Raw genomic sequence first — 27,775 nt, 5'->3', positions numbered from 1 at the left:
GTCTCCCAAAACAAACAAACAAACAAAAAATAACAAATAAACTGAAGCTCTCATATTTTATTATAAATGCAAAATGGTATAACTTCTGGCAAATAATTTATTATAAATTTAAATATGCATTTACACAACTTAGAAATGCTACTCAGAGAAATAAACACTTTTAATTGTATAAAACTATATATGCTTATAGCTCTAAAATTATCAAAATTGGAAATAACTGTCTTTTAATGGGTAAGAGTATAAATGAGCTGATATATCTAGACAACAGAATACTACTTGACTTTTAAAAGGAACAAAACATGGATACACGAAAGCACTTGGATGCTACTATACTGAGTGAAAAAAACCACTCTCAGAAGGTTACATGCCACATAATTCCATTTATATAACATTTCCAAAGAGACAAAAGTGTAGTCATGGAGAATGAAGGCCACAGCTATTAGAATAGAGGGACTACCACAGGGAGATAACCTGAAAAACATTTTTTTAAAACTTATTTATTTTATATGCATTGACGTGAAGGTGTCAGATCCCCTGGAGTTACAGACAGTTACAGTTATGAGCAGCCATGTGGGTGCTGTGAATTGAACCTGGATCCTCTGGAAGAGTAGTCAGTGTTCTTAACTGCAGAGCCATCTCTCCAGTCCCCTGAAAAGGATTTTTAAAGAGGTGATCTGACATAAATATATAAATTATAGGCCTATACACCAAAAATCAAGCCAATTAATTTCTGTATTAATTTGAAAGTAAAAATATTTAAGACAACTCTGTTATTTGTATCTTAAATACACTCAAAGAATCTCTTTAGAATGGAACTGTTTTACAGTGTAACCCAGTACCATTATTTACAGTGCCTTAGGCCACTTTTTACAGAGTATTTTGAAGTTCATAGAGCATATGAAAATTTTTGACTCAAACATCAACTAAGAAAACAAATGATTTTGCTGTCTAAAATGCTCCGTACACAAAAATTAAGAGTATCTTTTGCAGTTGTCTTTACTAAGATTGAACGTGCAGATAAAACATTAACAAGTGTCTGCCAGTTTTTGTTTTGTTTTTTTAACATAAGCAGATTTGGTTTTGCTAGGACATTAATGGTGACCATAAAAGTTATTAAATATTAAATGAAAAAATTAAATGATCCATAACCAGATTATAAGTAACTCAGGTAATTTAAAACAAGTTTTATAATTCTTTAACTAAGATATTAGATTAAAATCCAGGGAATTAGGTACTATCAATGATGTTACAAAGTAGATCAAATAAACTAATGTCTACAAGTAAGAAAATATTAACTATTCATTAACTCTACAAACTTTAATAATCCAATGTAAAGCAGTCTTTACAAAACAATCTTGAATGTTTCCTGGAAGTACACTATATTTTATAATGTACCATAAACACAATCTAAATGCAACACTCAGATGAGGGCAATGATAAATGCCATACATTCAAATCAGTTAAGTTAAAAATGACTTAACTGTCCCCACATAGGTTTCCAATTCTGGCTGTAACTGCTCTGTCTCTAGATAGAAAATGGGAGGCCAGCCTGTCTGTGAAGTGGCCAGACATCTGCTGCTTCCAGACAGCTTCTCCAGCAAACTAAACAGTCTATGCAGCAGTGCCAGTGATGGCACACACCTGCATGCTCTGGATCTCTCTCACATCTTATGGAACATTGGTCCCACTGTAGCTACAATATCTGCATAGGGAACACTCTGGCTCAGTTCAATAATTCGATGTTTTTTTAAGATAAGAAAGGTATAAAATTTGGCAGCTGTTTGCTTCCGGTCATAATTTCTGCATAGCTTCATCAGACTAAAAGTTTGCATTCCCATCTTGTTGGATTCCTGGGAAAATGATTAGAAAAGAGAAAAGAAAAGGGAAAAATTATTTAGAAGTAAAGTAGTCTGAAGATGCATAATAAACAAATACTACAATTTTTGATAAGCTATGATGTCTTTAAAAAGAGTAACAGAATGACTCTAATAAGTGTGTAAAAACATAGATAACTGAGATCAAACCTGTTTTACTGAGAAAATGGACCAAAACTACTAAGTTTTATACAAATTTATGTGTTATATAAATGTTAGTTTTTAAAAAGTGATATTAACATAAATATTTCTTATGGAAAGTGCAATTAGTTTCATCTTACAAACAGAAAAAACTCAAAGGACTTTGTGAGGTTTCACATATAAAAAATAATCAGTCCATTGTGTGTCTTTGCCTTAAAGGAATTAGAGAAGCCTGTAAAATAACCTTCACAGTAAATGTGGAAGTGTGCCTGTCGGTTTCAGTGGCAGAGTAATGTAGCTATGTAAACATCTCCTGGTTGAAGTTATCACACGGTGCCTGCACATCTACTAAAAGTGAGATACAATATAGTATTAAATTGTGGAGGAACATAGCACCTTCAATGAATACTAGGATTTGGAATTAGATTCTTACAAAAGCATAGTTTTTATTTACCCAGAAATACTGGACCAAATACTTGCCAGTGTTTTATACCTATCTTATAGGCCAGTGTCTTATACCTATCTTATACTTATCTTTGGATGATTGTAAAGCACATTTAGGAATGTCAATACTAGTCTTTGACAGTCTAAAATACTTATAAATTAATGGGTAAAATACTTTATTGTACAACAATGTAGCATGAGGGCCAGCTTGTTGGGGTTTCCGTCCCGCCTGGTACCCCAACAGCCGGCAAATCCCAAAGAGAAATTACACACAGGACTCCATAAGGTTATAAACTGATTGGCCCATTAGGTCAGGCTTCTGGTTAACTCTTATAAGTTATGTTAACCCATTATCCTTATCTATGTTAGCACACGGCTCCATACCTTTCTCAGCTGGGCAGGTTACATGCTGCCTCTTCAGTGGTCTGCACAGGAATGGCTGAGAGAGAGCTTCTGCTTCCAGAATACTCCCAGTCTCTTTGCTCCACCCCTACTTCCTGTCTGGCTTTCCCGCCTATACTGCCTGCCTGGCCAATCAGCGTTTTATTAAAATATGATTGACAGAATACAGATAATTCTCCTGCACAACAAGCAACAATAAAGAAATCTAATTAATAAATATTTTGTGTTTGGATGTTTTGCCTGAATGTATGTTGTGCAACCCGTGTGCGCCTATGGAGGTCAGAAGAGGGTGTCAGATCCCCTGAAACTGGAGTTAAGATAGTTGTAGGCCACCATGTGGATAGTGGAAATCAAATCTGGGTTCTCTGCAAGAGCAAGTGCTCTTAACCACTGAGCTATCTCTGATTAAAACTACCCAATATAAATCAATATGATAAACTTGAAACAAACAAACAAAAAACCCCTCAGAGTGCATCATCATGAAATTTCAGAGCATTGGTGACAAAGAAAAGTTCTAAACATTTCCAGAAAGAAAATAAAAATCACCACAAAAGATCTTAAAATAAGATAGTTCATGGTTTCAATAACCACACAGAATCTTAGATATGTACAAAACTTTATCAGAGAAAATATTTCCAAGTTATATAGAGACCACTAATCAAACTCAAATTAAAAATAAACAGATTTTCAGGCTTTGTTTGAAAAGTTGCTATCTCCTATACACCACTTATTTGAGAAGTTATGAGATGGTACTGTCAAAAAGATTTAAAAGATCAAAGCACAAACAGACAAAGAAACTAAGAGGAGACAAGGAATTTTCCATGTTTATGATAAAGGAATGTCCCCAGACAAAAGCTGTGGAGGAGATATAAGAGTAACTATCATGAATTAGACCAAGGGTATAATGAGAGCCAAAAGGGTTATCTCTGAGAGGAAAGTGGGGAACTAATGAGTCCATGACACACAATAAGAGGCTTTATTCAATTGGTGAATAATTTGAAAAAATAATTATAGTTAGTTACATAGACACTAAGGAAATGAAATGATAAAATAAAGGGCTAGAGAGATAGCTCAGTTAAGAGCACTGGCTATTCTTGCACAGGACCAGGTTCATTCCCAGAACCCACATGAAGAGTCATAACCATCTGTAACTACAATTTCAGGTGATCCAACATCTCTTCCTTCCCAAGCATTGCATGCACATGCTGCACAGACATTTGTGCAGACAAAACAAACCTTTTCCTTAAAAAAAGATAATTAACCAAATAACACAACCATAAAATTTACATGAAAATAATTGTAATCTCACTATAAAGCTTCAGTGAAAACTTATTATTTACATAATCTTTGAAACAGAAACTGACAGTCATCCTTATCAACCTTTCTCTTCTATATTCTATATTCTAGTGATTTAGGTACATCACTCAAAACCGTTTCACTTCAGTGGACTTTTGTTGTCAACAACAAAATATAAAAAATATCTTGTTTTCATAAATATCTGGATGCTCAAATCAAAATATTATTTATTTTTTAGTATCAAAATCAAGGTCTAGGGAAATGTTCAGTAGATAAAGTGCTTGCTCTGATTTATAAGGACTGGAGTTCACATCTGCTCAGAGGCACGGGATATCCAGGGAAGCTCATTAGCTAGACTGGCTTGAATCAGTAAATTCTGGGGTGAGAGGCCTTGTCTCAGAAAACATAGTGGAGAGAGACTAAGTAAGCCATTTATGGACTACAATATACAAGCACCAGCATATACATGTATCCCCATACTAGAACATGCATATACATGTACACATACACTATATGTGCATAAACACACACAAAGTAAATAAAATAAAAATACCATCTTACCCGTAATTCATTTAATGTCTGAAATAATCGTTGATTCCATTTCTCTGTCTCAGTATTTTGTTTGCTGGCTAATGACTCCTGTTTGAATGATTAATAAATGTTTCATTTAAGCAAATTCTATTGACTGTTTACTATTCACCAAGCACTGCATTAGCTACTACAGAAGCATAACCGTAACACAGTCCTGCACCAAAAACGTCTGGTTTGATAAAGAAGAGAATGACACAAACATGAGACAATTATTGTGTAATAGAGTCCTCAAGATTAAAACATTCCATCCTACAGGAAAGCTAAGTAACCTGGCATGCATACTCCTATAAATAACCCCAATAAAACTCACTGGCTCACCAAGCTGGACTTTGTATCTATATACATTGGTCTATTGTGGGTTTCCTGTCTGGGGTAAGTAAACATGTGTAGTGTGTATCTCCAGCAAAAGTTTTGTCACACAACAAAACCTGTACAGGATTGTACCTTGCCTCCAGGCACGCCTTCTGATAAAGAGATCCAAAGCAGGAGACTGCAGTTTTAACTGGTGATGCAGTTCAGAGCTTGTGCCCTTGTGTACTTTGAAAAGTAGAGTTAGCAAAGTCACCCGCTTTTGGTTAGGATTTTCAGTCCGGCCAATCTGAACTCCAGTGACAGGAGTACACAGAAAAATTACAGAAAATCTGTTGTTGCAAGGCCTTTATATGAACTAGCTAATGACATAAGCACCCTTTAAAATGGTTTGAGAGATCTTTCAGATTTGGAAGTACTTTGTCTACATAAGGCTAACTCACTGTTATCTGATTGGTTTTCTCTCTCTCTCTCTCTCTCTCTCTCTCTCTCTCTCTCTCTTTTGTATTATAAAGCTGAATCACTTCTATAGATGGCTTGATATTTAGTCAAATCTCTCACAAACTAACAACTCATGAGCTGTGAGAATGGGGTCTCAGCTCAGGAAAGGTATTGATCTATTTGATAAAAACAACAGTAACAATAACAACAAGGAAAACAGAACAGACTGCAAAGGACTATGGGTGAGAAGTAGCAGTTCTGACCCATTTATTAGTTTTTCTACACTAGTTCTGATCATAGTGTGCAACAGCAAACAAAGCACTGAAACAAATTAAGAGGCTATAGAGATCACACAGTAGTTACTGCCCCTGAAGAGGACCTGGGTTAGGTTCCTAGCATCACATCAAGTAACTGACAAGTATTATAACTCCAGTTCCTGAGGATCCAATGGCCTCTTATGGCCTCTTCAATGCACATAAATTCAAGTAGGCACACATATAAGCACATAAATAAAAATAATAAATCTAAAAATTTAACACCAGGACCTAATAGGTGATTTGATAGTGTTTACTGAACAACTTTTGATAAAATACCTTTAAGTTAAAAAATGTCCTCAATACTCAGGGATAAGATTCAAAAAAGTAATTTGGGGGCTGGAGAAACGGTACTGGCTGTTCTTGCAGAAAACCTGGCTTCGGTTCCCAGTACCGACATGGTGCCTTAACTATAACTGCAGTTTCAAGAGACCAAGCACCTTCTTCTGGCTTCCTAGGTACCAGAACATATATGGTGTACTTTCATACAGATAAAACACTCAAACATATAAAAAATTTTAAAATCATAAAAAGATTTATTTGTATTGTGTGCATGTGTATATCTTTTTTTAAAAAAGGAAACTATGCTGTGGTGGCACACATCTTTAATCCTAGTACTCAGGAGGCAGATCTCTGAGTTCAAGGCCAGTCTGGTACACAGAGCTAGTTCCAGGACAGTCAGGACTACATAAAGAAACCCATCTTGAAAAATGAAAGTAAGAAAGCAAGCAAGCAAGCAAGCAAGCAAGAAACCAACCAATCAACCAACCAACCAACCAACCAACCAACCAACCAACCAGCCAACCAACCAACCAGGTAGTAATGCATAGGGAGCCAGTGAATAAAATTTCTGCATTTGCTATCAAAATGTGGCTTTTTAAGCACACCGTTTTCTGATTTTAAGCATTTTCATTTTCTGATTTTAAAACTTTCGTACAGATACAGGTTTTGCATCAATGATACTGAGGAAGAGATGCTCACACTATTTTTTAAAAACTAAAACTTATGCCCTAGGTTATATCCTAATATAGTATAATTTCCAAAGATAAGAATGATTTAAAACAGTGATTCTTATTAATTTAAAACATGCCCCTAATTTTGATAAGAATAAAAGTTGCACACTTTCCTTTATTTAGAGTCTCAAAATAATTTATGTATAAGAAAAGGTTATTGGAATTCTTCATAGTTCACCAAATAATTCACAAATATCTCAGCTATTGTGTGAGCCATAGTAGCTGGGGTTATGTAGTACAAGCTTGCTTCAAACTCATGATTCTCCTGTCTGGTATGGGCCACCGAGCCCAGCTAAATATATTTCTTGAGATCATAAATTTAAATTATAAACTTATAAATAAATATGGAAATTCTGCAAACCAAATAAATAAATTTTAATTAAATAAATTAAATAACATTTAGGAAGACAACTTTTAAGAATATTCCTTTCTTCCCTATTAGTCATTCCTCCTACTTCCATGTCCTTTTTTTTTTTTTAATACACTGAGTTTAAGTAAGGTATCCCAGAGTTGGTGGGAGATATGCTAGAATAATGGAGAGTAAATATGATTACCATGTACATTCTGTATATTCATGAAATTGCCAAAATTATGTTAAATCTAAAAATAATTAAATATGAAGAAAATTTCTCAAAGACTATACATTTACCAATTCAACTGGACAATTTTCTTGGGCCAAGGAAGCATTCATTGAAGATAATTCCTCAGCAGCTGAAGAAGTCATGTCAAAGATATCCTGCTAAAGAAAATTCAGAAGTTATAGGTAATTCTGCTAGTGGTTATAATATGAACAACTCAATTTTATTAAACGATTCATTAATATAAATGATAATTTCACAAACTAATTTAACCTATTATCTTAGGGTTTCTATTGGTGTGAAGAGACACCATGACCACAGCAACCTTTATAAATAGGAAAACATTTAATTGGGGCTGGATTACAGTCTATTACCAACCATCATGACAGGAAGCATGGTGGCAAGTAGGCAGACATGGTGCTGGAGAAGCAGCTGAGAGTTCTACAACTTGATCTGTAGGCAGCAGGAACAGAGAGTGACACACTCCTCCAATAAGGTCTCATAATAGTGCCACTCCCTATGGACCTATGGGGGTCATTTTTATTCAAACCACCACATTCCACTCCATAATATAATGCAAAATGCATTTAGTACAATTTCAAAGTTCCCACAATCTATAACAGTCTCAAACTTGTTTAAAAACTGTTCTGAGACCCATGCAATCTCTTAATGGTAATTCCATGCAAAATCAAAATGAAAAAGCATAGCATGTATTTTCAACATATAATGGCACAGGATGTACCTTACAATTCCAAAAGGGAGCAAAGTAAGGAAAGACTAAAGACTAAAAAACAGCTGGGAAAACTCCAAACTCTGCATCTCCATGTCTGATATCAAAATACTTTTCAGATCTCCAACTCATTTCAGCTTTGTGAACTGCAACACACTTCTTCCTTTTGGGTTGGTTCCACTCCCTGTTAGCAGCTTTTCTTGGAAGGTATCCTACAGCTCTGGTATCTCCAACATTTTGGGATCTCCAAGGTAATCCAAGCTTTAACTTCCTAGCTTCACACAATGGCTTCTCTAGGCCTCATTGCATGGACACTCCTGACATATGCCTGGTATTTTCTCTGTAGACCAGGCTGGACTCAAATTCAGAGAACTGCCTGCATTTGCTTCTCGAGTGCTAGAATTAAAGGAGGGCACCACTCTGCCTGGCCATGTGCTTTTCTTTAACTCCTTTTCACTTTCTTTAATTCTTTTTCACAAATTAGAAGCTTAGCTGGGTGGGGTCTTGCTCTGAGGTCACCACTCCCTTTATTCCACAGGCTTTTCTTTAATCTGTTTACACTTCCTGGTACTCCTTTTCTCCTTAAATGGTACATTTTTATATTTTTCCTTGATCACCTTTCCCTTTTTTTTATTACAAATCTACATAAGAATGAACACTAATAACCCCACAAACAGAGTCCATATTAGGTTGTTTTGAGATTTCCTCTGCAAATGCAATTAATCCAAAACTTTTTAATTTAACCTAGGCATACTTTTTTTGGACAAGGGGCAGAAAGTAGGCGAATTTTTCACCAAAATATTACAAGAGCAGTTTCTAGGCCACATACTAAAATTCTTCTCCTCTGAAACCTCTTGAGCCAGGCCCTCACAGTTCAAATCACTCTCAGCACCACTCCCTTCCATTCTCCTACTAGGATGGCCCATTAAGCCCCAATTAAGAGTTCAAGTGCTTTTCTAATCCGAAGTACCAAAGTTCATATTCCCTCAAACGAAAGCATGGCCAGGCCTGTTACAATAACACCCAACTCCTGACATCAACTTCTGTCTTAGTTAGGGTTTCTATTGTTGCAAAGAGACACCATAACCATAACAACTCTTATAAAGGAAAATAGTTAATTGGGACTGGCTTACAGTTCAGAAGCATAGTCCATTATCATCATGGCAAGAAGAATGGCAGACATAGAACTGGAGAAGGAGCTGAAAGTTCTACATTTTGATCCACAGGCATCAGGAAGAGTGTGACACACTTCCTCCAACAAGGCCACGCCTACTCCAACAAGACCACATCCTCTAATAGCGTCACTGTCTATGGACCTATGGGGGCCATTTTTAGTCAAACCACCACAAATGATGAACCCTGCATACTACTTTTTCCTCTCTCCTCCCCACTGTAGGCTCCATGTTGGAGCCTCTACTGTTGCACTGCTGAGACTGCTTTCCTTTGAAGTATCTTGTTTAGTGGTTACTCAGGCCAGCACCAGGCTCTTGAGGCAGGAAAGAACCTGCACAGGCAAGCAGAGGAGGTGACAGTGAGGGCTGGGGCACTCATGTCCCTACCCAGGACTGTGACAGGATCACTGAAGCAACCAAAAAACAAGATCTGTATCCCCCCAGGAGCAAAAACAAAGGAAGAAGGAAAAATAGAAAAGGCCAGAAGCATTCTACTTGCCGTCTTCTCCTCCTCCCTTCACTGCTATAAGGTGTTGGTCCCTTCTTATCCTAAGCTCGGATCCCCAGCTGCCATCTCTGACCTTGAGTAAGTCAGGAGCATTTTCTATTATACTTTCCTCACTTTTTAACTTCAGCTTTAAATATTTTAGTGACTAGAAGGCAATGCTTTTTATTCTTAAGTACATATTTCTTTTCCAATATCTATGAATATTCCATATTTTAAATAATGTCAAATGTATAATTACTGTACACAAAAATTCTGTTTTATGAGATTTTAAAAGGACTGATCAGAATCAACATTTTTCTGTTCCTTTAAACTCATTGTGTATGCTCCTATACTTTACTATATTTCCTATTTCTTCACCATTTTGTTAACAAAGTAAGAACAGAAATGAAGATGAGAGCATAGAATAGTATAAACGAGTAACAGTCAAAAGAACTGGTACAGTACAAGGAGAAAAATCAATTTTTTTGCAAATAAGTACTTGATAACTGTGCTGGTATTTTCCTTCCCAAAATCATAAATGAAATAAGTTTTCCAAATAAGAATTTCAGTAGGTGCATTCTAGGAAATGTCCAAGCCCCCAAAAGTCAGCTAGCATGTATCAGTGTGCAGTATATTATCAAGCATTTAGTCAAACATGTTCTGTTTTAATGTATTCTGAAACTGTCTTTCCTCCCAGTTAATACAGTTCTGATGTGGATTAAGTGAATTTAATGAATGGTTTTCAAAACACAATGAGGAGGGCTTCTGCTTCCCAAGCTCCCCCTTCCCTGCTTTACAGGGAGTCTTTCTCACTGTGCTTCCTATGTGTGTTTCCTCACTCCTAAGAAAAACCTTTCTTCATCAGAAAAAAATTAACAATGATGATGAAACTTACTTTTATTTTTATCAATAAGACCCTAATATTTAAGTAACAAATGAGAAGATATTTTATATTATTTTTTTAAATAGGGTTTCTCTGCCCTAGCTGTTCTGGAATTCTGTAGACTAGGTTAGCCTCAAAGTCAGACATCTATCTGCCTCTGCCTCCTGAGTGCTAGGATTAAAGGTGAGCACCTCCATGCCCAAATACTATAAATTTTCCTATGTTTTCAAACAAAACTGTCCTCAAAGAAAATTTTTGTTTTCCTGTTCCTTCAGAGTGACAAAATTATTTTGTTTTGGTCATATACTTTTAGAAAGTCTTTCAAAATGAAGGTAAAGATAGTTGAGAAATTTAAAATGTTGTTCTTAGAAGAAAAATATAGGTGAATTTATGATGAGAAACAATACACAAATGTCTGGTTAGAGTTGTAGGAGACCCCACAACTCATATAATATATACAATATACAACCAGATTCAAGCACAATCACTCATTTATTATGTCATACAAAATACTGTTTCAGCATGAAACTACCTTATCTTGTGATTCACATACTAAACTTCAGAGGAATATTGTCTTGCAGATTAAAATTAAGTTTTATCTTATAGTAATGACACTTAGAGAAACTGTTGAACAACATGAGATGAAATATGAACTACATCTGTAAGAATATGTATTAGCCTCTCAATATTACTTCACTAGAGTTGCATAAAAATATTTCAGTGATTATCTCTGGTTAACTTACCTCAGAGTTAATATTCATAGTGATATCCTGCTGAAAGTTTCCCATAGAGCCATCATTCACATCATTCCAAACCTGGGGTTGATCTAACTCTCCGTGGGAATTTGGCTCTTCTACCACTGAGGACTCTTTAAGTAAAGAAAATGTTACCAAAGTGCATTTCAAACTTGAATTGGCATATGGCTATTCAAAAAGAAAACTTCTGGCCAGTAACTTGGTATCTAATAATTTAAGTAAGGAGTGTCCAACTTTCCCAACTCTACTGAGTCTCACATAATTTATACCTTCCCTTTCCCCTCCTCTGCTTCTTTATCATTTCCACTCCCGTCCTCCTCCCATCATCCTCTGGTCATCCTCACTCACACACTCACTCACTTTCACACACTCACTCGCAGGACAACAGGAATAGTTTAAGTTCACTGTGGTGTACTATTTTGCAAATTTTAATGTCTTCAGAAATGGTCACTGGAAAAGGAAGCTTATTCACCACAGAAGTTGGTTACATTACTTTGTAACTGTCACAGCAATAATTAGCTATTATTAACATCTGTCAACTTCATTCTAGGCTGAGGGTGATATTGGCCTTAGGACAGTTGTAATATTTAAGTACGTTCTTATCACTATTTGAGTTTTAGGTTGTTTTAAAATGAAACATTATTCTGTTAGACACAAAGATTTTTCTAAGAGTTGGTGAATATTGCCTTCAGGGTGGAGGAGGTTAGAGAGAGAGAATACACATACACGCGCGCGCGCACACACACACACACACACACACACAAACCCCATCTTTTGTATGTGTGTAGCCTAGGGCCTTACACATTCTAGTCAAGTACTCTCCCACTGAACTACATCACCTGGTCCTTTTAGTGTGTTTTAGCTTGAGATAGCATCTAACTAACTTGACCTAGCTGGCTCTGAACTTGCTCTGTAACCCAGGCAGGCTTTGAATTTGCAATCCTGCCTGAGTGGATGGTTATTACAAGTCTGTGACACAAGGACTGGTTTATATTTTATCTTTTCAGTGACATCTTGGGACAGAAATTAATGTGAAAAGCAGAAAAATGCTATACTAAGGTAATATTTTAAGTTTAAAATACTATTCTATAGATAGTGGTTATACTGGAAAATGCAGATTTGAGCCTAGTTTTCATTCTGAAACATAGAATTCAATTTTCGCTTACACAACATTCCCCTTGACATTAAGAGAATTAGGAAATCTTACCCAAAATGTTTTTGGTTCCCACTTCTTTCCTTTCTGACTCCTTCTGTACAAATTTTGCAAGTTTTAAGTCAGTGGACAGGAAGCATTTTGCAAACAACTGTAAAAACACATTTATATTCTTGATTTTATGTTAATAAAGCAATTCAATAAAGCACAAGCACATATGCTAAAAAGTAAAAGCCATTCATACACAATTTTTCAATCTGGGCAGAGTGGTGCACACTTTGGAGAAAAAGGCAGGTGTATCTCTATAAATTCAAGGCCAGGCTGATCTATGTAGTGAGTTACATAGCGAGATCCTGTCTTGGGAGGGAAAACCATTTATACACAATTATTAAACAAATTAAGTTTTAAAATAATGGTTTCTTTTCTTCACAAGTCCAGCTATGTTGTAAATATAAACATATTTATTTAGAAACAAACATCATATCCACGCAAAAGGATGAAAACAATTACCTTTTTCAGTTCATCATGAATCAGATCCTGGGTGGCGGTTGACAGAAGTGTATCCACTCCTCCCCTCTTCTTCCACATCATCAGTCTTTGTGTGGGGGGTGCGAGGTCCAGAACCATGAGAGTGTCAACGAAGGAAGTCAGCTGCTTATGCATAGTCTTGCTACTTATCTCCTTGACGGGATCTATGAGCAACCTCCTCTTTTTGTTTTTCCTTCTCTCAGCAATGTCTAGAGGGAAACAGGCATAAATGGATGATACTCTAGGCTACTACATATCTAAGGAAAGAATATCACAAATAACCTGCAGAGTTGCACTGGGAAGAAAATCCTTCTGTTCTCTGGAAAAAAAGCTTTGTGAGGTTTTTGCAAAGTTAGAGTATCTGAGCAGTCAAAAGCTGATACATTTTTCAAAATATTGTTTGAAGGTGCTTAAGAGGGACTCTGTTCACTTGTTAAATGGGAAACTGCAGAAAAATAGCAAACAGGGAGTGGGCAGTTAAAGAATCTGGAGCTTTTCTTTTCTTTTTAAATGTGGAACACGATAATGTTTCAAAACATTAATGTATATCTCTCCAGCGTATTTCACCTCCCTGCACTGAAATTCATATATGAATTCTAAGAAGGCAGCTAATTCCACACCATGCAGAAGGCAGATGTCAAACTTTTCTTTAGTAAAGCTGAAAATGTTTTGAATTGAACTCGGTTTTTAAATTTCCGTTTTCCAAACTAAACATATGATTTTAACAGGACAAGATGTGATAAAAGAATTATATTTGACAGTGTTCATACTTTTTTCCTATTTACTGCCCAGTGCTACTATCATGCTGGCAGTCTTCTGTAACATTCTATGGATTGTTTTTATATCTCAAAGCAATTAAGATAGCAGGGTACCAAAGATAAAAATAAAAAAATGAGACCTCTTACCTAAACCATCAATTGGGTCAAGAGTAAACCCTTCTTCTTCATTTGATAATGTTTCATCTACTTTTTCATCTTCAGGTAGGCTCTGGTCATCTGAATTACCTGGTTCTACTAATAAAAGCAAAAATAGAAGCATATGACTATGCTACACATTAGAAGACAATATGAGAAATAAAGTAGAAAAATAATTGTGGAAATACTGTTAGCTGGGATGGTACATTAATTCCTAGAATAACGAACTTTAACAGAGGCAAAGAAGTTCAGGAATAAATGGCCTGGGACCCTCAACTTTTGAGTGAGTCAAATAGCATCACCCTCATTTACATATGAGACAGCTCAGGCTGGGCTACAGTCACATAGAAGTGAAAACAAAACCAAAAAGTGACTGATAAAAATGTGCTATGACAACTAAAGTATCTATGTTCTGTTGAACCATCAATTGACCCATAAAGATCCATAGCTAAGTTTTGAATGCCCAAAACTTTTTGTTTTTAATTTTGATTATTGTGCCACAAAATAAATGCAACATCAAACATTGTGAAAACAATGTTTTATATTTTGTTTTTAATACTTAAGGAAATAATAAATAAAACAATGTTTTAATTACATTTTTAATACTTAAGAAAAAGTCTATCTTTAAGGCATCAACTCATCTGAGGTATTTTGGTAAGAATTTCAATTAAAGAAAAATAAACTCAGTTGAAAATTCATAACTTCTCTCAAACTGTACACTGATGGTCAAGTTATACAGTGTGATAATTTTTCTTCCCATACAACATATTATTTTTTTAAGATTTGAAAGTATACTTCTTGAGAAGAATAAATATTATCTACTAAAGCCAATCCTGGTTAATTACTTTTTCAGACTCTAACTTCCTGTTCTACATTTTCTAGAGTTAGATTAAGAGAATTTGAAGGACAATATTCTTCATTACAATGTTGCTGAAACTTAGAAGTTCCAAACATCAGAATCTATACATTTTCTATGCAAAAGACTTCAACATACCTATTATACTACTGGGAAGCTCAGGAGGCAGAGAAGTTTCCTTGTTTGAATATATGTCTTCTAAAAGGGTATTCTCATCTTGCAACAGATTGTCTTTAAAAACATAAATAAACACTTCTTATTAGCTAAACATTTACTAGCATTAGTTTATATAAGACATTATACTCTGACTTCTTAAATTGTTTTTACTCTCTACAGGGTCACATAACTCAATTAGAAGCGGTTGGGGTGTTGTGAAAATTTTGGCAAGAAGGAAAACCAATTAAAAATCAAAATTATTTCTGACAGTGCTCACCCATGTTTCACTTCACTGTAGCCTTGGTTCTAAATAAACAACGTGCACCTTGCATTGTGTATGCTATCATGTGCCACACAATGCCAAACACACGACCTTAAAATGTCTTGGCACAGATGAAAGATTACTGTGTGTTATGAATTGCATTGTTTTTACTATACGTACAGCATTTCCTGTTCTAAAAGAAACATGACTTAATTATAGCAAATAGAGACATTTAATATTGTATGACTAATTATTTAAATCAGTGTTCTCATCATGACAAATTCTAAAATTGAAATATTGATCAACTCTGAGAAACATTGAAAATGCTCTATACCCTGGAGTATCAAAACCTTAGCAAAGATTTAGTTTTTTAATGTAAAAGTAAGCATATTATCTCAATTTCACCAATATTTATCTTAATAAATGATAAAATTATATAGTATACCAAACAATTATGTTAGAATAAATTTATTTTATTCATTATTAGTAAACACTTGGTTTGTATGGACATTTATTTCTTAATTTTTAAAATGTACTTTTAAATTTTATGTGTACTGGGTGTTTGCTTGTATGTATATCTGTGTGCCACATGTGTGCAGTACCCACAGAAGACAGACGAGGGTCTTGGATTCCTTGGGTCTGGAGCTACAGATGGTTGTGAGCCTTAATGTGGGTGCTGGAACCAAACCCAGTCTGTCTGGAAGAACGATCAGTGCTCTTCACTGCTGAGCTATCTCTCCAACCCCTTGTATGCATATTTTACATACCTGTATACCAAGGACCACATAAGAATTTCTTGGGCAAAAGTGGGTTGTGGATAGAAAAGGTTTAAAAAGCCCTGGTTTATACAAGGGATAAACCACACTTCTTTTTTCCCACATCCCTTTGCTCTCCTCTTCCCACTCCCTTTTCTCTTTTGAGATAGGGGTTCATTAGGTAGTGAAGTAGCCTAGGACTCCTTATATAGTCCAGGCTGGCCTTAAACTCATGATTCTTCTACCTCAGCTTCCCCAGTTCTAAGATTACAGCTCTGAACTGCCATGCCTGGCTGATAACTAGACTTTTAATGAAAACTGAAAAAAAATCTGTAAATGTATTTCATATAACTAATAATCTTTAAAATACATACTTTTGTTTTCCCAGTGTTACTCCAAAATGTTTATTTTATACTAACATTGTAATTTAAATATAAAATGCTATACTGACCTTGAAGAATATTTTACAATTTGTATTAAAGAAGGCAATGTTACCAGCATATAATCTACTACATTTTTTGAAGAGTATACTAACCTCACTTCTTTCTAAAGTTTAAGGACACAAATAAAAACAGATAGGTGTTAATAGCTTCTATAGAAATGTGTTTAAACAGATACCTATTAACTAGGCCTAGATTAAAATATTATAGACTTTGAAAACATATGTGAAAAATAATCTGACCCATAAGTACAGATATATATTTGAAAATTCAATTTGATGTAGCAAAACAGATATATTACAGTGATTTGATCAAAATAAATATTTGATATTTTATGACCAGAAAGCATACCAATCATTTCTCCTGCAGACCCTTCATCTCCAAATCCATCTCCATTGTCAAAGAACAAAGATTTTTCCTCAATGAGGCTTCCAGAACTATGTTCAACTACAAGACCACTGGAGTTCATTAATACGCTGACATCAAATAAGCTCTGTCTTCTGAGGATTTCAGGTTCATTCCCTATATAAATATATATCGTCAGTGGCAAGCTAATCATAGAAACATAAACTTTTAGAGTTAGAGGAAACTTACATCATCTAGTATAATTTATCCTTATTCTATGCGGAAAATAAAAGTTTTAAAATTATTGAATTATCCAATTGAAAACACCCAGTTAATCAGTATAGACTAGATTTCAAGTTTAATACTCTCCCAATACAACAGGAAAAAATGCCAGAGCACTCAGTAGAGTTTGTAGTTATGATATAATTTAGTCATGTCCTGAAAGGTCAAAATGCTGTAGGAGTAGACTGACTCCCTATACATTATGTAGTTCACATTCCATTTGACCAAGTATTATTTCATATCATTTTATATAGAACAGTTTATGCCTAAGAAGAATTTGGAAACTCTGCCTCTGAAACAGTAACAACAAAAACGCCCAGTGGTGGTGGCACAGACCTTTAACCCTAGCACTCAGGAGGCAGAGACAGGCAGATCTTTGGGAGTTTGAAGCCAGCCTGGTCTACAGAGCAGGTTGTAGGAAAGCCAGAGCAACAGAGAGAACCCCCCCAAAAGGTATGTTAAAATATTAAAGAATGGGCTTATAATAATCATTCAGTAAATATTTATATAATATACCAAGAGTTGGAGATAGGACATTAAAAAAAGCATAGCCAGCTAACATTAACTGAACACTTAGTCATTAGGTTATACTGATAGTTACAGAAGATCCAAAGTCAGCTCTGGCATGTTCTGTTCAGCTTTGGATTTTAAAGTCATTATGTTCAAGATTCTGAACCCTGAAGATAAGAGGTTGGTCTTCTCTCCCAATGACCCATGTCAATTATTATACAGTAAAAAAAAGTCATGAAGTTATCACCCATATTGTACATTTGTCTATAGACCTACATCACAATGGATTAAAAACTTGCTAAATGGTATTAATGACTTTTTGAGAAAGAACTAAGAACATGTTTATATCATTCAGGGTTAGCTTTTTCCAAAAAGAAAAAGCAGCCTTGCTCAATCAGAGAATAATACTCTAGAACAGACACTACATCCTGAGTGTTGGGCATTTCAAAAGTCTGAGAATAAATTGGTTATTGTTCTGCACACTTACAATTCCAGCACTCAGGAGGCTACAACAAGTCAATCTGAGTTTCACACAAGACTGGCTTAAGTAGAGAAACTGTCATTTGTCTGTTTGTCTTTCTGTTAATCTATCTATCTATCTATCTATCTATCTATCTATCTATCTATCTATCTACCCTGAGATTTCAGAGTGAAATAATCATGACCTTAAAATTTTATACTGTAATCAAGAATAGGATAGATTAATATAAACATTTCTTAAAGTTTGAGGGAGAAAAATCACATATTGGAGGAGAGGACAAAAGGCAAGAATAAACAAAATAACCTTTGATGTTGCTAGTAGGATCTCTACTTTACAGACTCAGTTAAGTCATCTGTTGAGTATACAAAGCAAATATACAGAAAAAAGTCCAGATTCAAACCTAGAACTACAGACTGGTTCTCCACTCTTCTGAATTATGCAAGATACAGAACTGTGAACAACTAAGTTGAATTGATTAGATGGTGAGGCATACACTTTAGTAGGGGAAAATGCCTATAGTAAGGCTGATAAACCGATAAAGAATGATGAGTTGGTAGAAGGCACTGAGAAGAGGAATATCAGGGGTTTGATACGGTCACAGGAACCCAAGGTGCTTAGGTAGAGGAATGATAGGTGAACAAAAATGTACTTAAAGACAATTACTCTTGCAGAAATGTGTAAAATATGGGAAGAAAATGGAGGAAGATTTTCAGGAAGGTAGTATAATACTGCAACTAATAAAGCAGACAGAAGATATGGGAGATAATTCAGATGTCTTTAAAAAAAATCAATCAGTAGCTGGGTGTGGCCACGCACGCCTCTAATCCCAGTAAGGGAGGCAGAGACAGGTGGATCTCTGTGAGTTTGTGGCCAGCCTGGTCTACAAAGTAAGTTCTAGGACAGCCATGGCTACACAAAGAAACCCTGTCTTGAAAAAAAAACAAAAAGCAAATGCCTTTTCCAAATATATTTTAACATCTCAAAAATCACTGCATGCTTCATAATCAAGCTGTACACTATAACTGATAATTATACACTGGACAAGATATAACCCCCCAATATATATAAACTACACCAGCTGTTAATCTGGATATCTCTCCGTTGAGGGCAGAAACTACTTTCCTTTTGAGGGGCAGGGGGAAAGAAAGGGAGACAGAGTCTTACTATAAAGCCCTAGCTAGGATTATAGGCATGTGTCACCATATCAGCCCCAGAACCTACATCTTTAAATTTTAGTACTGTTCTATTCTTTTTCTAATTTTTTTTATTGATTTTATTGAGCTAGACATTTTTCTCTGCTCCTCTCCCTTCATCTCCCCTCCCCTTCAATCCTCTCCCATGGTCCCCATGCTCCCAATTAGTACTGTTCTATTCTATGAGAGCACCTGATATAGAAGTTAAAAATATGGTTGATTTTAAAAATTATAAAGAAATATGCCCTAATCGAGGTTATTAGAATCTAGACCAGAAAAAAGAGAAGAAAAAATTTGGAGATTATATTTATACATAAAAACATCCATTCTACAGATCTCTATTGTGATTATTTTCATACAAATTGCAAATATAATTGATGTTGTCTTATAATTTTGATTTCTCAAATATTCTCACCAAAACTCTCAGCTTGGAAAAGTAGATCATTGCTATATTCTTCTCTAAGTGTGATTTCCTCTGGTTTGCTTTGGTTCTGAGCAAGGGGCTCTGAAATATCAATATCACTATAGAGAAACATGAGTAGAACACTATGGTTGTACAAAATATTGGGAAAAAATTAAAATCAGCTTATCATAAAAGGATTTTTACTTTATCAGTAGTATGTTTATGCACATGAACTTTTAGACACATGTATACACAAATACTTTTCAGGTTATTCAATCCAGTGGTGGTTTTTAGTTGATAATTTACTCGAGCATTTGAACAGATGATCATTCTTGCTATGGCTTGAATGCTTGTGTACCCTCCAAGTCTAAATACTGAAATCTACTTCTCAGTTTGATGCTATTATAAGATGAGGCCTTTAGGAAGTAACCAGGTCATAAGGGTTCTGTTTTCACGAGCAGAGCTTGTGCGGCCCCACACTACCATCTTGATCCTTATACCACGTGAGGATGTAGGAAGACCAGGAAGCAAAGCCTCTGAATTACCGTATCTTGACTTTGGTCTTCCTTTGTCAATGCTAACAAGAACTGGGTAGTTTTTAAACAGATATTCATTAAACACCGTTCTAGAGTTTAGGAAGTCAAGATCAAGGTACCATGGATTTAGTGTCTAATATAGGCCTATTCTTCACCTCTGTATCCTCAGATGCTAGAAGTACAAGAAAGCTTTCTTGGGCTCTTTTATAATGTCACAGACCTCATTAAGGAGCGCTCTCTGCTTTCAAAACCTCACCACATTTAAAGGTTCCCACCTTTTATACAACCACCACGAGAATTAAGTTTCTACATGTGTACTTAGAGAAATACACACATGAATTCAGACCCAAATTATATGTTGTCCAAAACCTAATTTACTTCCTTTTTTCTCTTTCTTTAACCTATCATCCTTTAGTTATCCTGATTTCAGTAAGTGGTAGCTCCATTTTATGCCCTGTGGTGGTTTAAATAAAAATGGCCCCCATAGGCCCACAGGGAATGGCACTATTAGGAGTTGTGGCCTTGTTGGAGCAGGTGTGAACTTGTTGAAGAAGTGTGCCACTGGGGGCGGGATCTGATGTCTCAGATGCTCAAGCTTCCCACCATGGCCATAATGGACTAAACCTTTGAAACTGTAAGCCAGCCCCAATTAAATACTTTCCTTTGTAAGATGCCATGGTCATGGTGTCTCTTCACAGTAATAGAAATCCTCACTAAGATATGCTCCAAATCAAATAATCATTCTTTACTTCTTTAGGGCCATATCCAATTCATCAATATATCATGTTTACTCTGCCTTTCATAGATACCCACTGATTTGACTGCTACCATCTTAATAAAGTGAAGTTTGAGAATTGATTACATACTACTTCATATGGATTACTACAATAATCTCTCAGGTTTTCTTTTCCTTTCTTTCCCCATAATTGTGAAGTAGCCAGAGGGAGCATGCTGAGACCAAGTTAGATCTGGTCACTCCTCTACTCTTTGTTCAAAACTTGACTGTGTTTTTTTTCTCCCATCAAAATAAAAGCTCTACTGTAGCCTACAAATCCTGTCACCTGCATCTTCTGCTCCTTCTCTGACCTCATTTCTTTACTACCCAGTCCTTTCATCCTACTTCATCTCGCTTGCTTTCTTACTGTTCCTGAGCATATCCACTGCATTCTGTCTTACAGCCTTTCCACTTGTATTTTATCTGCCTTATTTTGCCATTTCCACAGAGATTTTTTTTTTACTTTACTGGGTATTTCCACTGGAACATTCTTATATGATACTGTAGGTTTGTCCCCTTAGCTCCTTTAGGTTTGTGTTCTTACTTGATCAGAAAATTCTTTCCTGATAATCCTATTGCTTGTATTAATATCTATTTATCTTCACATTGCATTTTTATTTATAATCAATCTATACTAACTAAAATATAAGATCCATTAGACTAGAAACTGTTTTATTCATTGCTATCTCTTCAATGCTTAGAACTATGTCTGGCATGGGTAAGACATTTATTTAATACATATTTATTAGATGAATATACTGTCAATACTAACATTCAATAAATATTAGACATTTTTGTTTTTGTATTTTCAAATTTTACACCACAATTTAAGCTTTTATCAACTGTACTTGTTCAATTGTTATCTAATTGAAGTTGCCACCATTAAATATGAATATGAAAACAAGAAAACAAAATGATTTACTTCATATTATAGATGTCAAAATCATGAAATTCTTCTGGTAATGTGATAGTGTTGTATGCTGCTTCAAAATTCTCTTTTGGGAGGTCAACCAGTCCTAAAAATAATGAGAAAGAGACACAATAAGCAGTGATCCTTTATGAAACATTAAACTTTCAATTAAATCTTTATCATCTTTCATGGGCTTCTCTATAGCCCCTCAGCAGTACATTTTTTATGAAGTAGACAGAATAACAGTTTCCAGAAGCAATCAAATCAGATAGTTCTCATGCTTAGAGACCTAAGCATGAATAAAGCAACTTCCTCACTACAATAAAATACAAATTTCTAAGTGGAGCTTCCGTAGCCCTACATTCTTACCATACATCATCTATAAAATTCTCCTCCACCACTATACTCCACAGATATACTAGTCTTTTTGTTCCCTGAAAAAGGCAAGCATTTTTTCACCTCGAGACATTATACCTGTAGTTCCACTTGCCTGCACAACCATTCCTTCAGTCACTACTTACGTACTTATGTACTTATGTATCATTTTTCAAGTGTGAGTTTAACTTCTACCCCCTCACAAAGGTTTTCCCTAATTAACGTATAAAATGAACTTCTCTGTTATTTTCTGTTGTAGATCTTAGTTTAGTTTCCTTTGTAACATGACCATTAATAGGTGCAGTAACACACGCCTTTAATCTCAGCATGACCATAATCTGTAATTATTATATTGTTTTTAAAACATTTTCATTATCTGAGTTCCTCATCAGACTGAAAATGAACTATATATCTTGCCTGTCCTTGTATTTTCTAAAGCTTAACATCATGTTAATCACAAAACATGAATCAGTAAATATTTGTAGGATACATAAATAATAAATGAGCAAGTAAAACAAAGTCGATATGCATATAAATCTACTCAAAGACTCTAAAACTACTTTAAATGAGAAAGATAAAAAAAGAGATTTCAGTCAGAACCCACAAATGTTGATGAAGGGATGGCATGAGAAAGGCACTAACGTAGATACTGTAAAAGTTAGGAAAATGTATATAATAAAGATAGTTTCTGTGGAGCTGGGTGGTGGTGGTGCATGCCTTTAGTGCTAGCACTTAGGAGGCAAGGCAGGTGGATCTCTGTGAGTTCAAGACCAGCCTGGTCTACAGAGTGAGTTCCAGGACAGGCTCCAAAGCTACACAGAGAAGCCCTGTTGTTTTGAAAAAACAAAAACAAAAAGTGGGGGGAACAGAAAAGAAAATGAAAATGATGTATATCTTAAAAGTAGAACAGAATTTATGTAAATTAAAAAATGTTAGAAATTGTACTTATAACATATATAAATATGTTATTGCAGAATGTCTAGGAATTTTGATAATACTTCATAATTGTCAAATAATTTAGGAGTTTCAAGAATTCTAAAAACAATTATCAGTATTTATATTTTGTCAATATATAATTTTATTCTCATAAAGGCAAAAACAGGTATGACAAATTAAATGACCCAGTAAGAATAAGTGTATTGATTTCTTACACAATCATGATGATTTTAAGTGTATTTCTTATATTAATACATAAAACATAACAAGTTTTGGAAAATTAGCTTTATGGAAACTTAAGATTCAGTCAAAATGAAGTTTATGCTCATTGTATACAGCATGCTGCTAATAAAAAGAGAGTACCCAACACAAAGATACCAAGAGAAGTCAACAGTGACACAAATTAACATTGTATGTGTACCTGGGCGAAATGTCATCTTCATCTTAAGAAATGCTTCACTGCAATCTGCCAAAAGATATTTTGCCTTCCTATTATAGATTCGAACAACTCCCAAAAGAAGGTGCCCTGAAGTTCGGAGTGCAATTTTCACCTTTGAATAATTTTTTAAAAAATGTTAGAATGATAAATATTAGGTGTGTAAACATTGTTCTTTGAAAGTTAGTGAAATCATAATTTCTCTTTGAAAAGCAAATGTTAAATTCTTACTGAAGTAAACCACCTTTTAACCTCACTATATAGAATGATTGACTTTAATTTTTGCTTATTGAGCAAAGCCATGCTTCACTTAAATGCTATATTAGAGTGCCTTTGTGCAGACAATAATCTGGGGGCGAATTAAAAGAGATAATCTGAAAAGCAAAACTGTCTTGGAAAGTATTTTAATTCTTCTACAGAAGCCATGGCTAATACGAATTATCATATTAATCAGTTACATACCTTGGGGGAGAGAATTTTTTTAATGGTTATCTCCAGATTACACTCAAACACATGTGCCTTTGTGAGTTTCTTCTCCCAGTGAGCTGCAAGCCATATTTTGGCCAATGGCCCTCGTTTACTCATAAGCACATGAGTGTAGAACATGTTGCCTATATTCCTTAACTATATTCAACAAACTAGAGAGAACAAAAACAAATGTCTTAAATTTGTTGAGAAAGCTTTTTTTGATATTCTTTTACTGTGAGCAAAAACTTATTATTAATTCTACAAAACAATACTCAAATTATCTCCTAATCCAATGTTATTAATTTTCTCATTAAAGGGATAGAAAGATGAAGAGAGGGTTAAAAGCACTGGCTGTTCCTGTAGAGGATCTAGGTTCAAATCCAGTGCCTTCTTCTAACCTTTATGGTAACCTCTGTAGGCATCAAGAATACATATGGTACACATACATACATGTAAGCTAAGTATTCATATTCAAAAAAATAAATCAAGCAAATAAATAAGTGTAATAAAAAGAAATATCACTTGGTGCGGGAGAATTATCTGTATTCTGTCAATCATATTTTAATAAAACGCTGATTGGCCAGGCAGGCAGTATAGGCAGGAAAGCCAGACAGGAAGTAGGGGTGGAGCAAAGAGACTGGGAGTATTCTGGAAGCAGAAGCTCTCTCTCAGGCACTCCTGCGCAGATCACTGAAGAAGCAACATGTAAGCTGCCCCCGCTGGAAAAGGTACTGAGCCATTATGGCTAACATAGATAATGATAATGGATTAATATAAGTTACAAGGACTAATAAGAAGCCTGACCCAATGGGCCAATCAGTTTATAACCTAATGTAGACTCTGTGTGTGACCCCTCATGTTACAATCACTATTTTTTAAAAAAATTAAAAACCAGGTGATGGAGGCACACACCTTTAATCCCAGCACTCAGGAGGCAGAGACAAGCAGATTTCTGTAAGTTCTAGGCAAGCCTGGTCTACAGAGGGAATTCCAGGACAAGCTCCAAAACCACAGAGAAACCTTGTCTCAAAAAACAAAACAAAACAAAATTTTCTCATTAAGCCAGGTAATGGTGGTGCATACCTTTTATCTCAGTACTCGGGGAGACAGAGGCAGATCTCTGTGAGTTTGAGGCCAGCCTGACTTACAAATTTGTTTCAAGAATAGCCAAGGCTACATAAAGAAACCCTGTCATAAAAAACAAAAACAACAACAAAAAAAAAAAGAAAGAAAGAAGAAAGGAAGGAGGAAAAAAAGAAAATCTCATTTAGAATATGATTAAAACCAAGGCTAAAAACTTGTCTAGAAACTTGTGAACCACATCCAGTTTAAATGTATTCTAACCAATGATCTCAATTTTTCTTTTATACTACATAGAATATAATTTTTCTTCTTAGTAATCTATCAAAACAGGTACATAAAGGTTTCTGGAGGGAAAAAGGAAAAGCAGAAAAGAAAGAAAAGAAAGTAGTGGACAAAAGTAAGAAACAGGTCATCTGATTTCTAACAATTAAAAATTTGATGTTGGATCACTAATTTTTATCTAGGTATGTAACCTCATTTTTCTCTTTAGGATGCTAAATATTATTAACCTTTATTATCATTTGAAAAAGGGCCTTGCTAATATACAAAGGTGATTTGGAGCTCCTGAACTTCCTGCTATTTCTTCCAAGCGCTAGAATTGCACATATGTACCCCATGCCTGGTTTTAAATATATTAATGTTGAAGGTAAAACAACAGAATTCCAAAGGGCTATAAAAAATTAAAAAAAAAGAAACTACAGAAAAAGAATCAGAAGTCAGAAAAGAAACCCCCACTGAATTTCAGTATTTTGAAATAAGGTTAATACAATTTTTTCTTAACAAAAAGACAGGAAACAAATGAATATTTCTACCGCCTGCACTACTAATGACACCATACTATTTCACAGTAAGAGGAGAGATGTCACATCACTTAGACATTTGCTTTCATATGTCATCTGAAACTGCCACCATACAAGTTTTTTTTTTCTACCCGAAGTTTTGGTAAAAGCGAACACTGAGCCAAAATGAAGGCGAACATAAAGTCAGCCACAGAATTAATATCTGAGGTCAGCTTTGATCAATGCCCATTTCCACCGCAAGAATAAAACTAAAGGTTACACTATGTACTAAACCAAACACAATCCCTAGGGAGACACTTCGATATGGTTATGGCTTCTGCCCTGCCATGGCTCTATTGCCTTTGTCTTGGAATTAATTCCAAACCTGAGGGGTTTTTTTTGTTTTGTTTTGTTTTGTTTTGTTTCTAAACAAAAATGCTCCCAGTCTGGTTTACAAAGCAAGTTTCAGGACAGCCAAGGCGACACAGAGAACCTTTGTCTCGAACCTGATATATACATAACATACATACATACATACATACATATAAAAAATAATAAAAAAATAAAAAATACTGTCAAGCGCGAGACAATGAAAATGTATTTTTTTTCCAGCAATAGATTAAAATAATAAGAAAAAAGAGCCAAACGCTGGGATTTTACATTACGGAGACCCTGCTTTCCTGGCATGTATCCCCACTCCACCCGCGCGTTCTCCTCCAATACCCCTTCGTTCTTCACAGATTACTTCGTCACTCAGGAAGGGGGAGCAGGGGACGATTCCTGGAAACCCACCCTGCGAAGGGAAGAGAGGAAAGGGAAGACCAGGAGGTGTGGCCCGGGCAGGTGTCTAGGGGCCTTGCTAGCAAGCCGGGTGGGTAAGGGGCTGAGGCCAGGAGGAGGACAAGGGATTGAGGGGTAGGGGAGAGCGCGAGGTCAAGGGGAGGGCGAGGCCCAGTGAGAGGGCACGGGATTGAGGGAAGCGATCAGGGTTGGAGGGGCTGAGGGCCAAGCCGCAGACGGGGGCGCTGGGAGCTCTGAGGGGTCCCGGCTGTCACAGGCTCCGGGCGCGCGTGAAGCGGCAGGACCAGGTTGCTCCTCAGGAGGGCCTCAGGGCTCGGCGTCGAAGAGAACGCTGAATTGCCAGGCTGGCGCACCCCCGCCATCACCCAGCCCGCCCACCGACCCCAGCCTGCCCCGCATCGCAGGCCCCGCCCTACTGTCAGTGCGGTGTCCCAGGGCGGCGAAGCCCCGCACGACACGCGGAGGATCCCAGGCGCCGGTCTCCTGCGGCTGCCGGGCGGGCGAAGGCTACGAGGGGTCACGAGCACGTGAGGGGGCGGGGGCGTGAAGGGCGGGGCAGGAACAGGGGCGGGCAAGGCGTGAGGAGCGTGGTGTGGATGGGCGTGGCGTAAAGTGATGTGAGATGGAGCCTGAGAGGATGAGGTTCCTTGAGGCGCGAGGGGGCGGAGCTGAGTGAGGCTAGTGAAGCCAGGAGATGGGAGGGGCGTGGCCTGAGGGGGCGCGGTGTGTAGGGGGTGGGGCTGGGTGTAGGGGGCGGGGCGGAGGCGCGGTTCGGAGAGGGCGGGACGTGAGGGACGTAGGGGTTGGGCGTGAGGGGGAAAGGCGGGGGGCGGGGCGTGAGAAGGAAAAGGCCGGTGGGAGCGGGGCGTGAGGGGGCGCGGTGTGTAGGGGGCGGGGCATGAGGGGCTCGGTTCGGTGGGGGCGGGACGTGAAGGGCACGTAGTGCAGGGGCGGGGCGTGCGGGGAAA

General features: G+C 36.4%; 1 protein-coding gene across 6 annotated transcripts; it reads right to left on the bottom strand.

Annotated features, from left to right (window-relative positions):
- Positions 1–42: 42 nt before the first annotated feature.
- On the bottom strand, positions 43–27,344 carry Rad21l1 (RAD21 cohesin complex component like 1). Of its 6 annotated transcripts, none has more exons than XM_085697236.2 (14): positions 27,224–27,344; positions 24,139–24,314; positions 23,662–23,791; positions 21,942–22,035; positions 19,721–19,827; positions 16,846–17,016; positions 15,020–15,112; positions 14,017–14,124; positions 13,094–13,320; positions 12,638–12,734; positions 11,419–11,543; positions 7,475–7,564; positions 4,719–4,796; positions 43–1,850 (listed from the first exon to the last, which is right to left on the bottom strand). In XM_085697236.2, the coding sequence occupies exons 2-14, from the start codon at positions 24,280–24,282 to the stop codon at positions 1,662–1,664; spliced, it is 1,653 nt and encodes a 550-aa protein (XP_085553362.2). In that variant the 5' UTR covers positions 24,283–24,314; positions 27,224–27,344; the 3' UTR covers positions 43–1,661. The 6 variants fall into 6 exon arrangements, with proteins under 6 accessions (XP_085553362.2, XP_085553363.2, XP_048301578.3 ...); XM_085697237.2 differs by lacking the exon at positions 27,224–27,344 and adding an exon at positions 26,730–27,176; XM_048445621.3 differs by lacking the exon at positions 27,224–27,344 and having other exon boundaries at positions 43–648; positions 1,642–1,850; positions 24,139–24,661.
- Between the last annotated feature and the right edge of the window lie 431 nt (positions 27,345–27,775).

Source organism: Myodes glareolus, chromosome 10 (genome assembly GCF_982192425.1).
Source record: "Myodes glareolus chromosome 10, mMyoGla1.1, whole genome shotgun sequence".
NCBI classification, from domain to species: Eukaryota; Metazoa; Chordata; class Mammalia; order Rodentia; family Cricetidae; genus Myodes; species Myodes glareolus.
The sequence above is the reverse complement of the archived record's forward strand: the minus strand, read 5'-3'. Positions and strand labels throughout refer to the sequence as shown.

Coding starts and splice junctions, on each gene's coding strand:
- Rad21l1 (XM_085697236.2), bottom strand. CDS start 24,282: ATGTTCTACACTCATGTGCTTATGAGTAAACGAGGGCCATTGGCCAAA. Junction 22,036..23,661: donor GAAGATGACATTTCGCCCAG/GTACACATACAA, acceptor CATTATTTTTAG/GACTGGTTGACCTCCCAAAA. Junction 11,544..12,637: donor GGGAACCAAAAACATTTTGG/GTAAGATTTCCT, acceptor CTTTACTTAAAG/AGTCCTCAGTGGTAGAAGAG.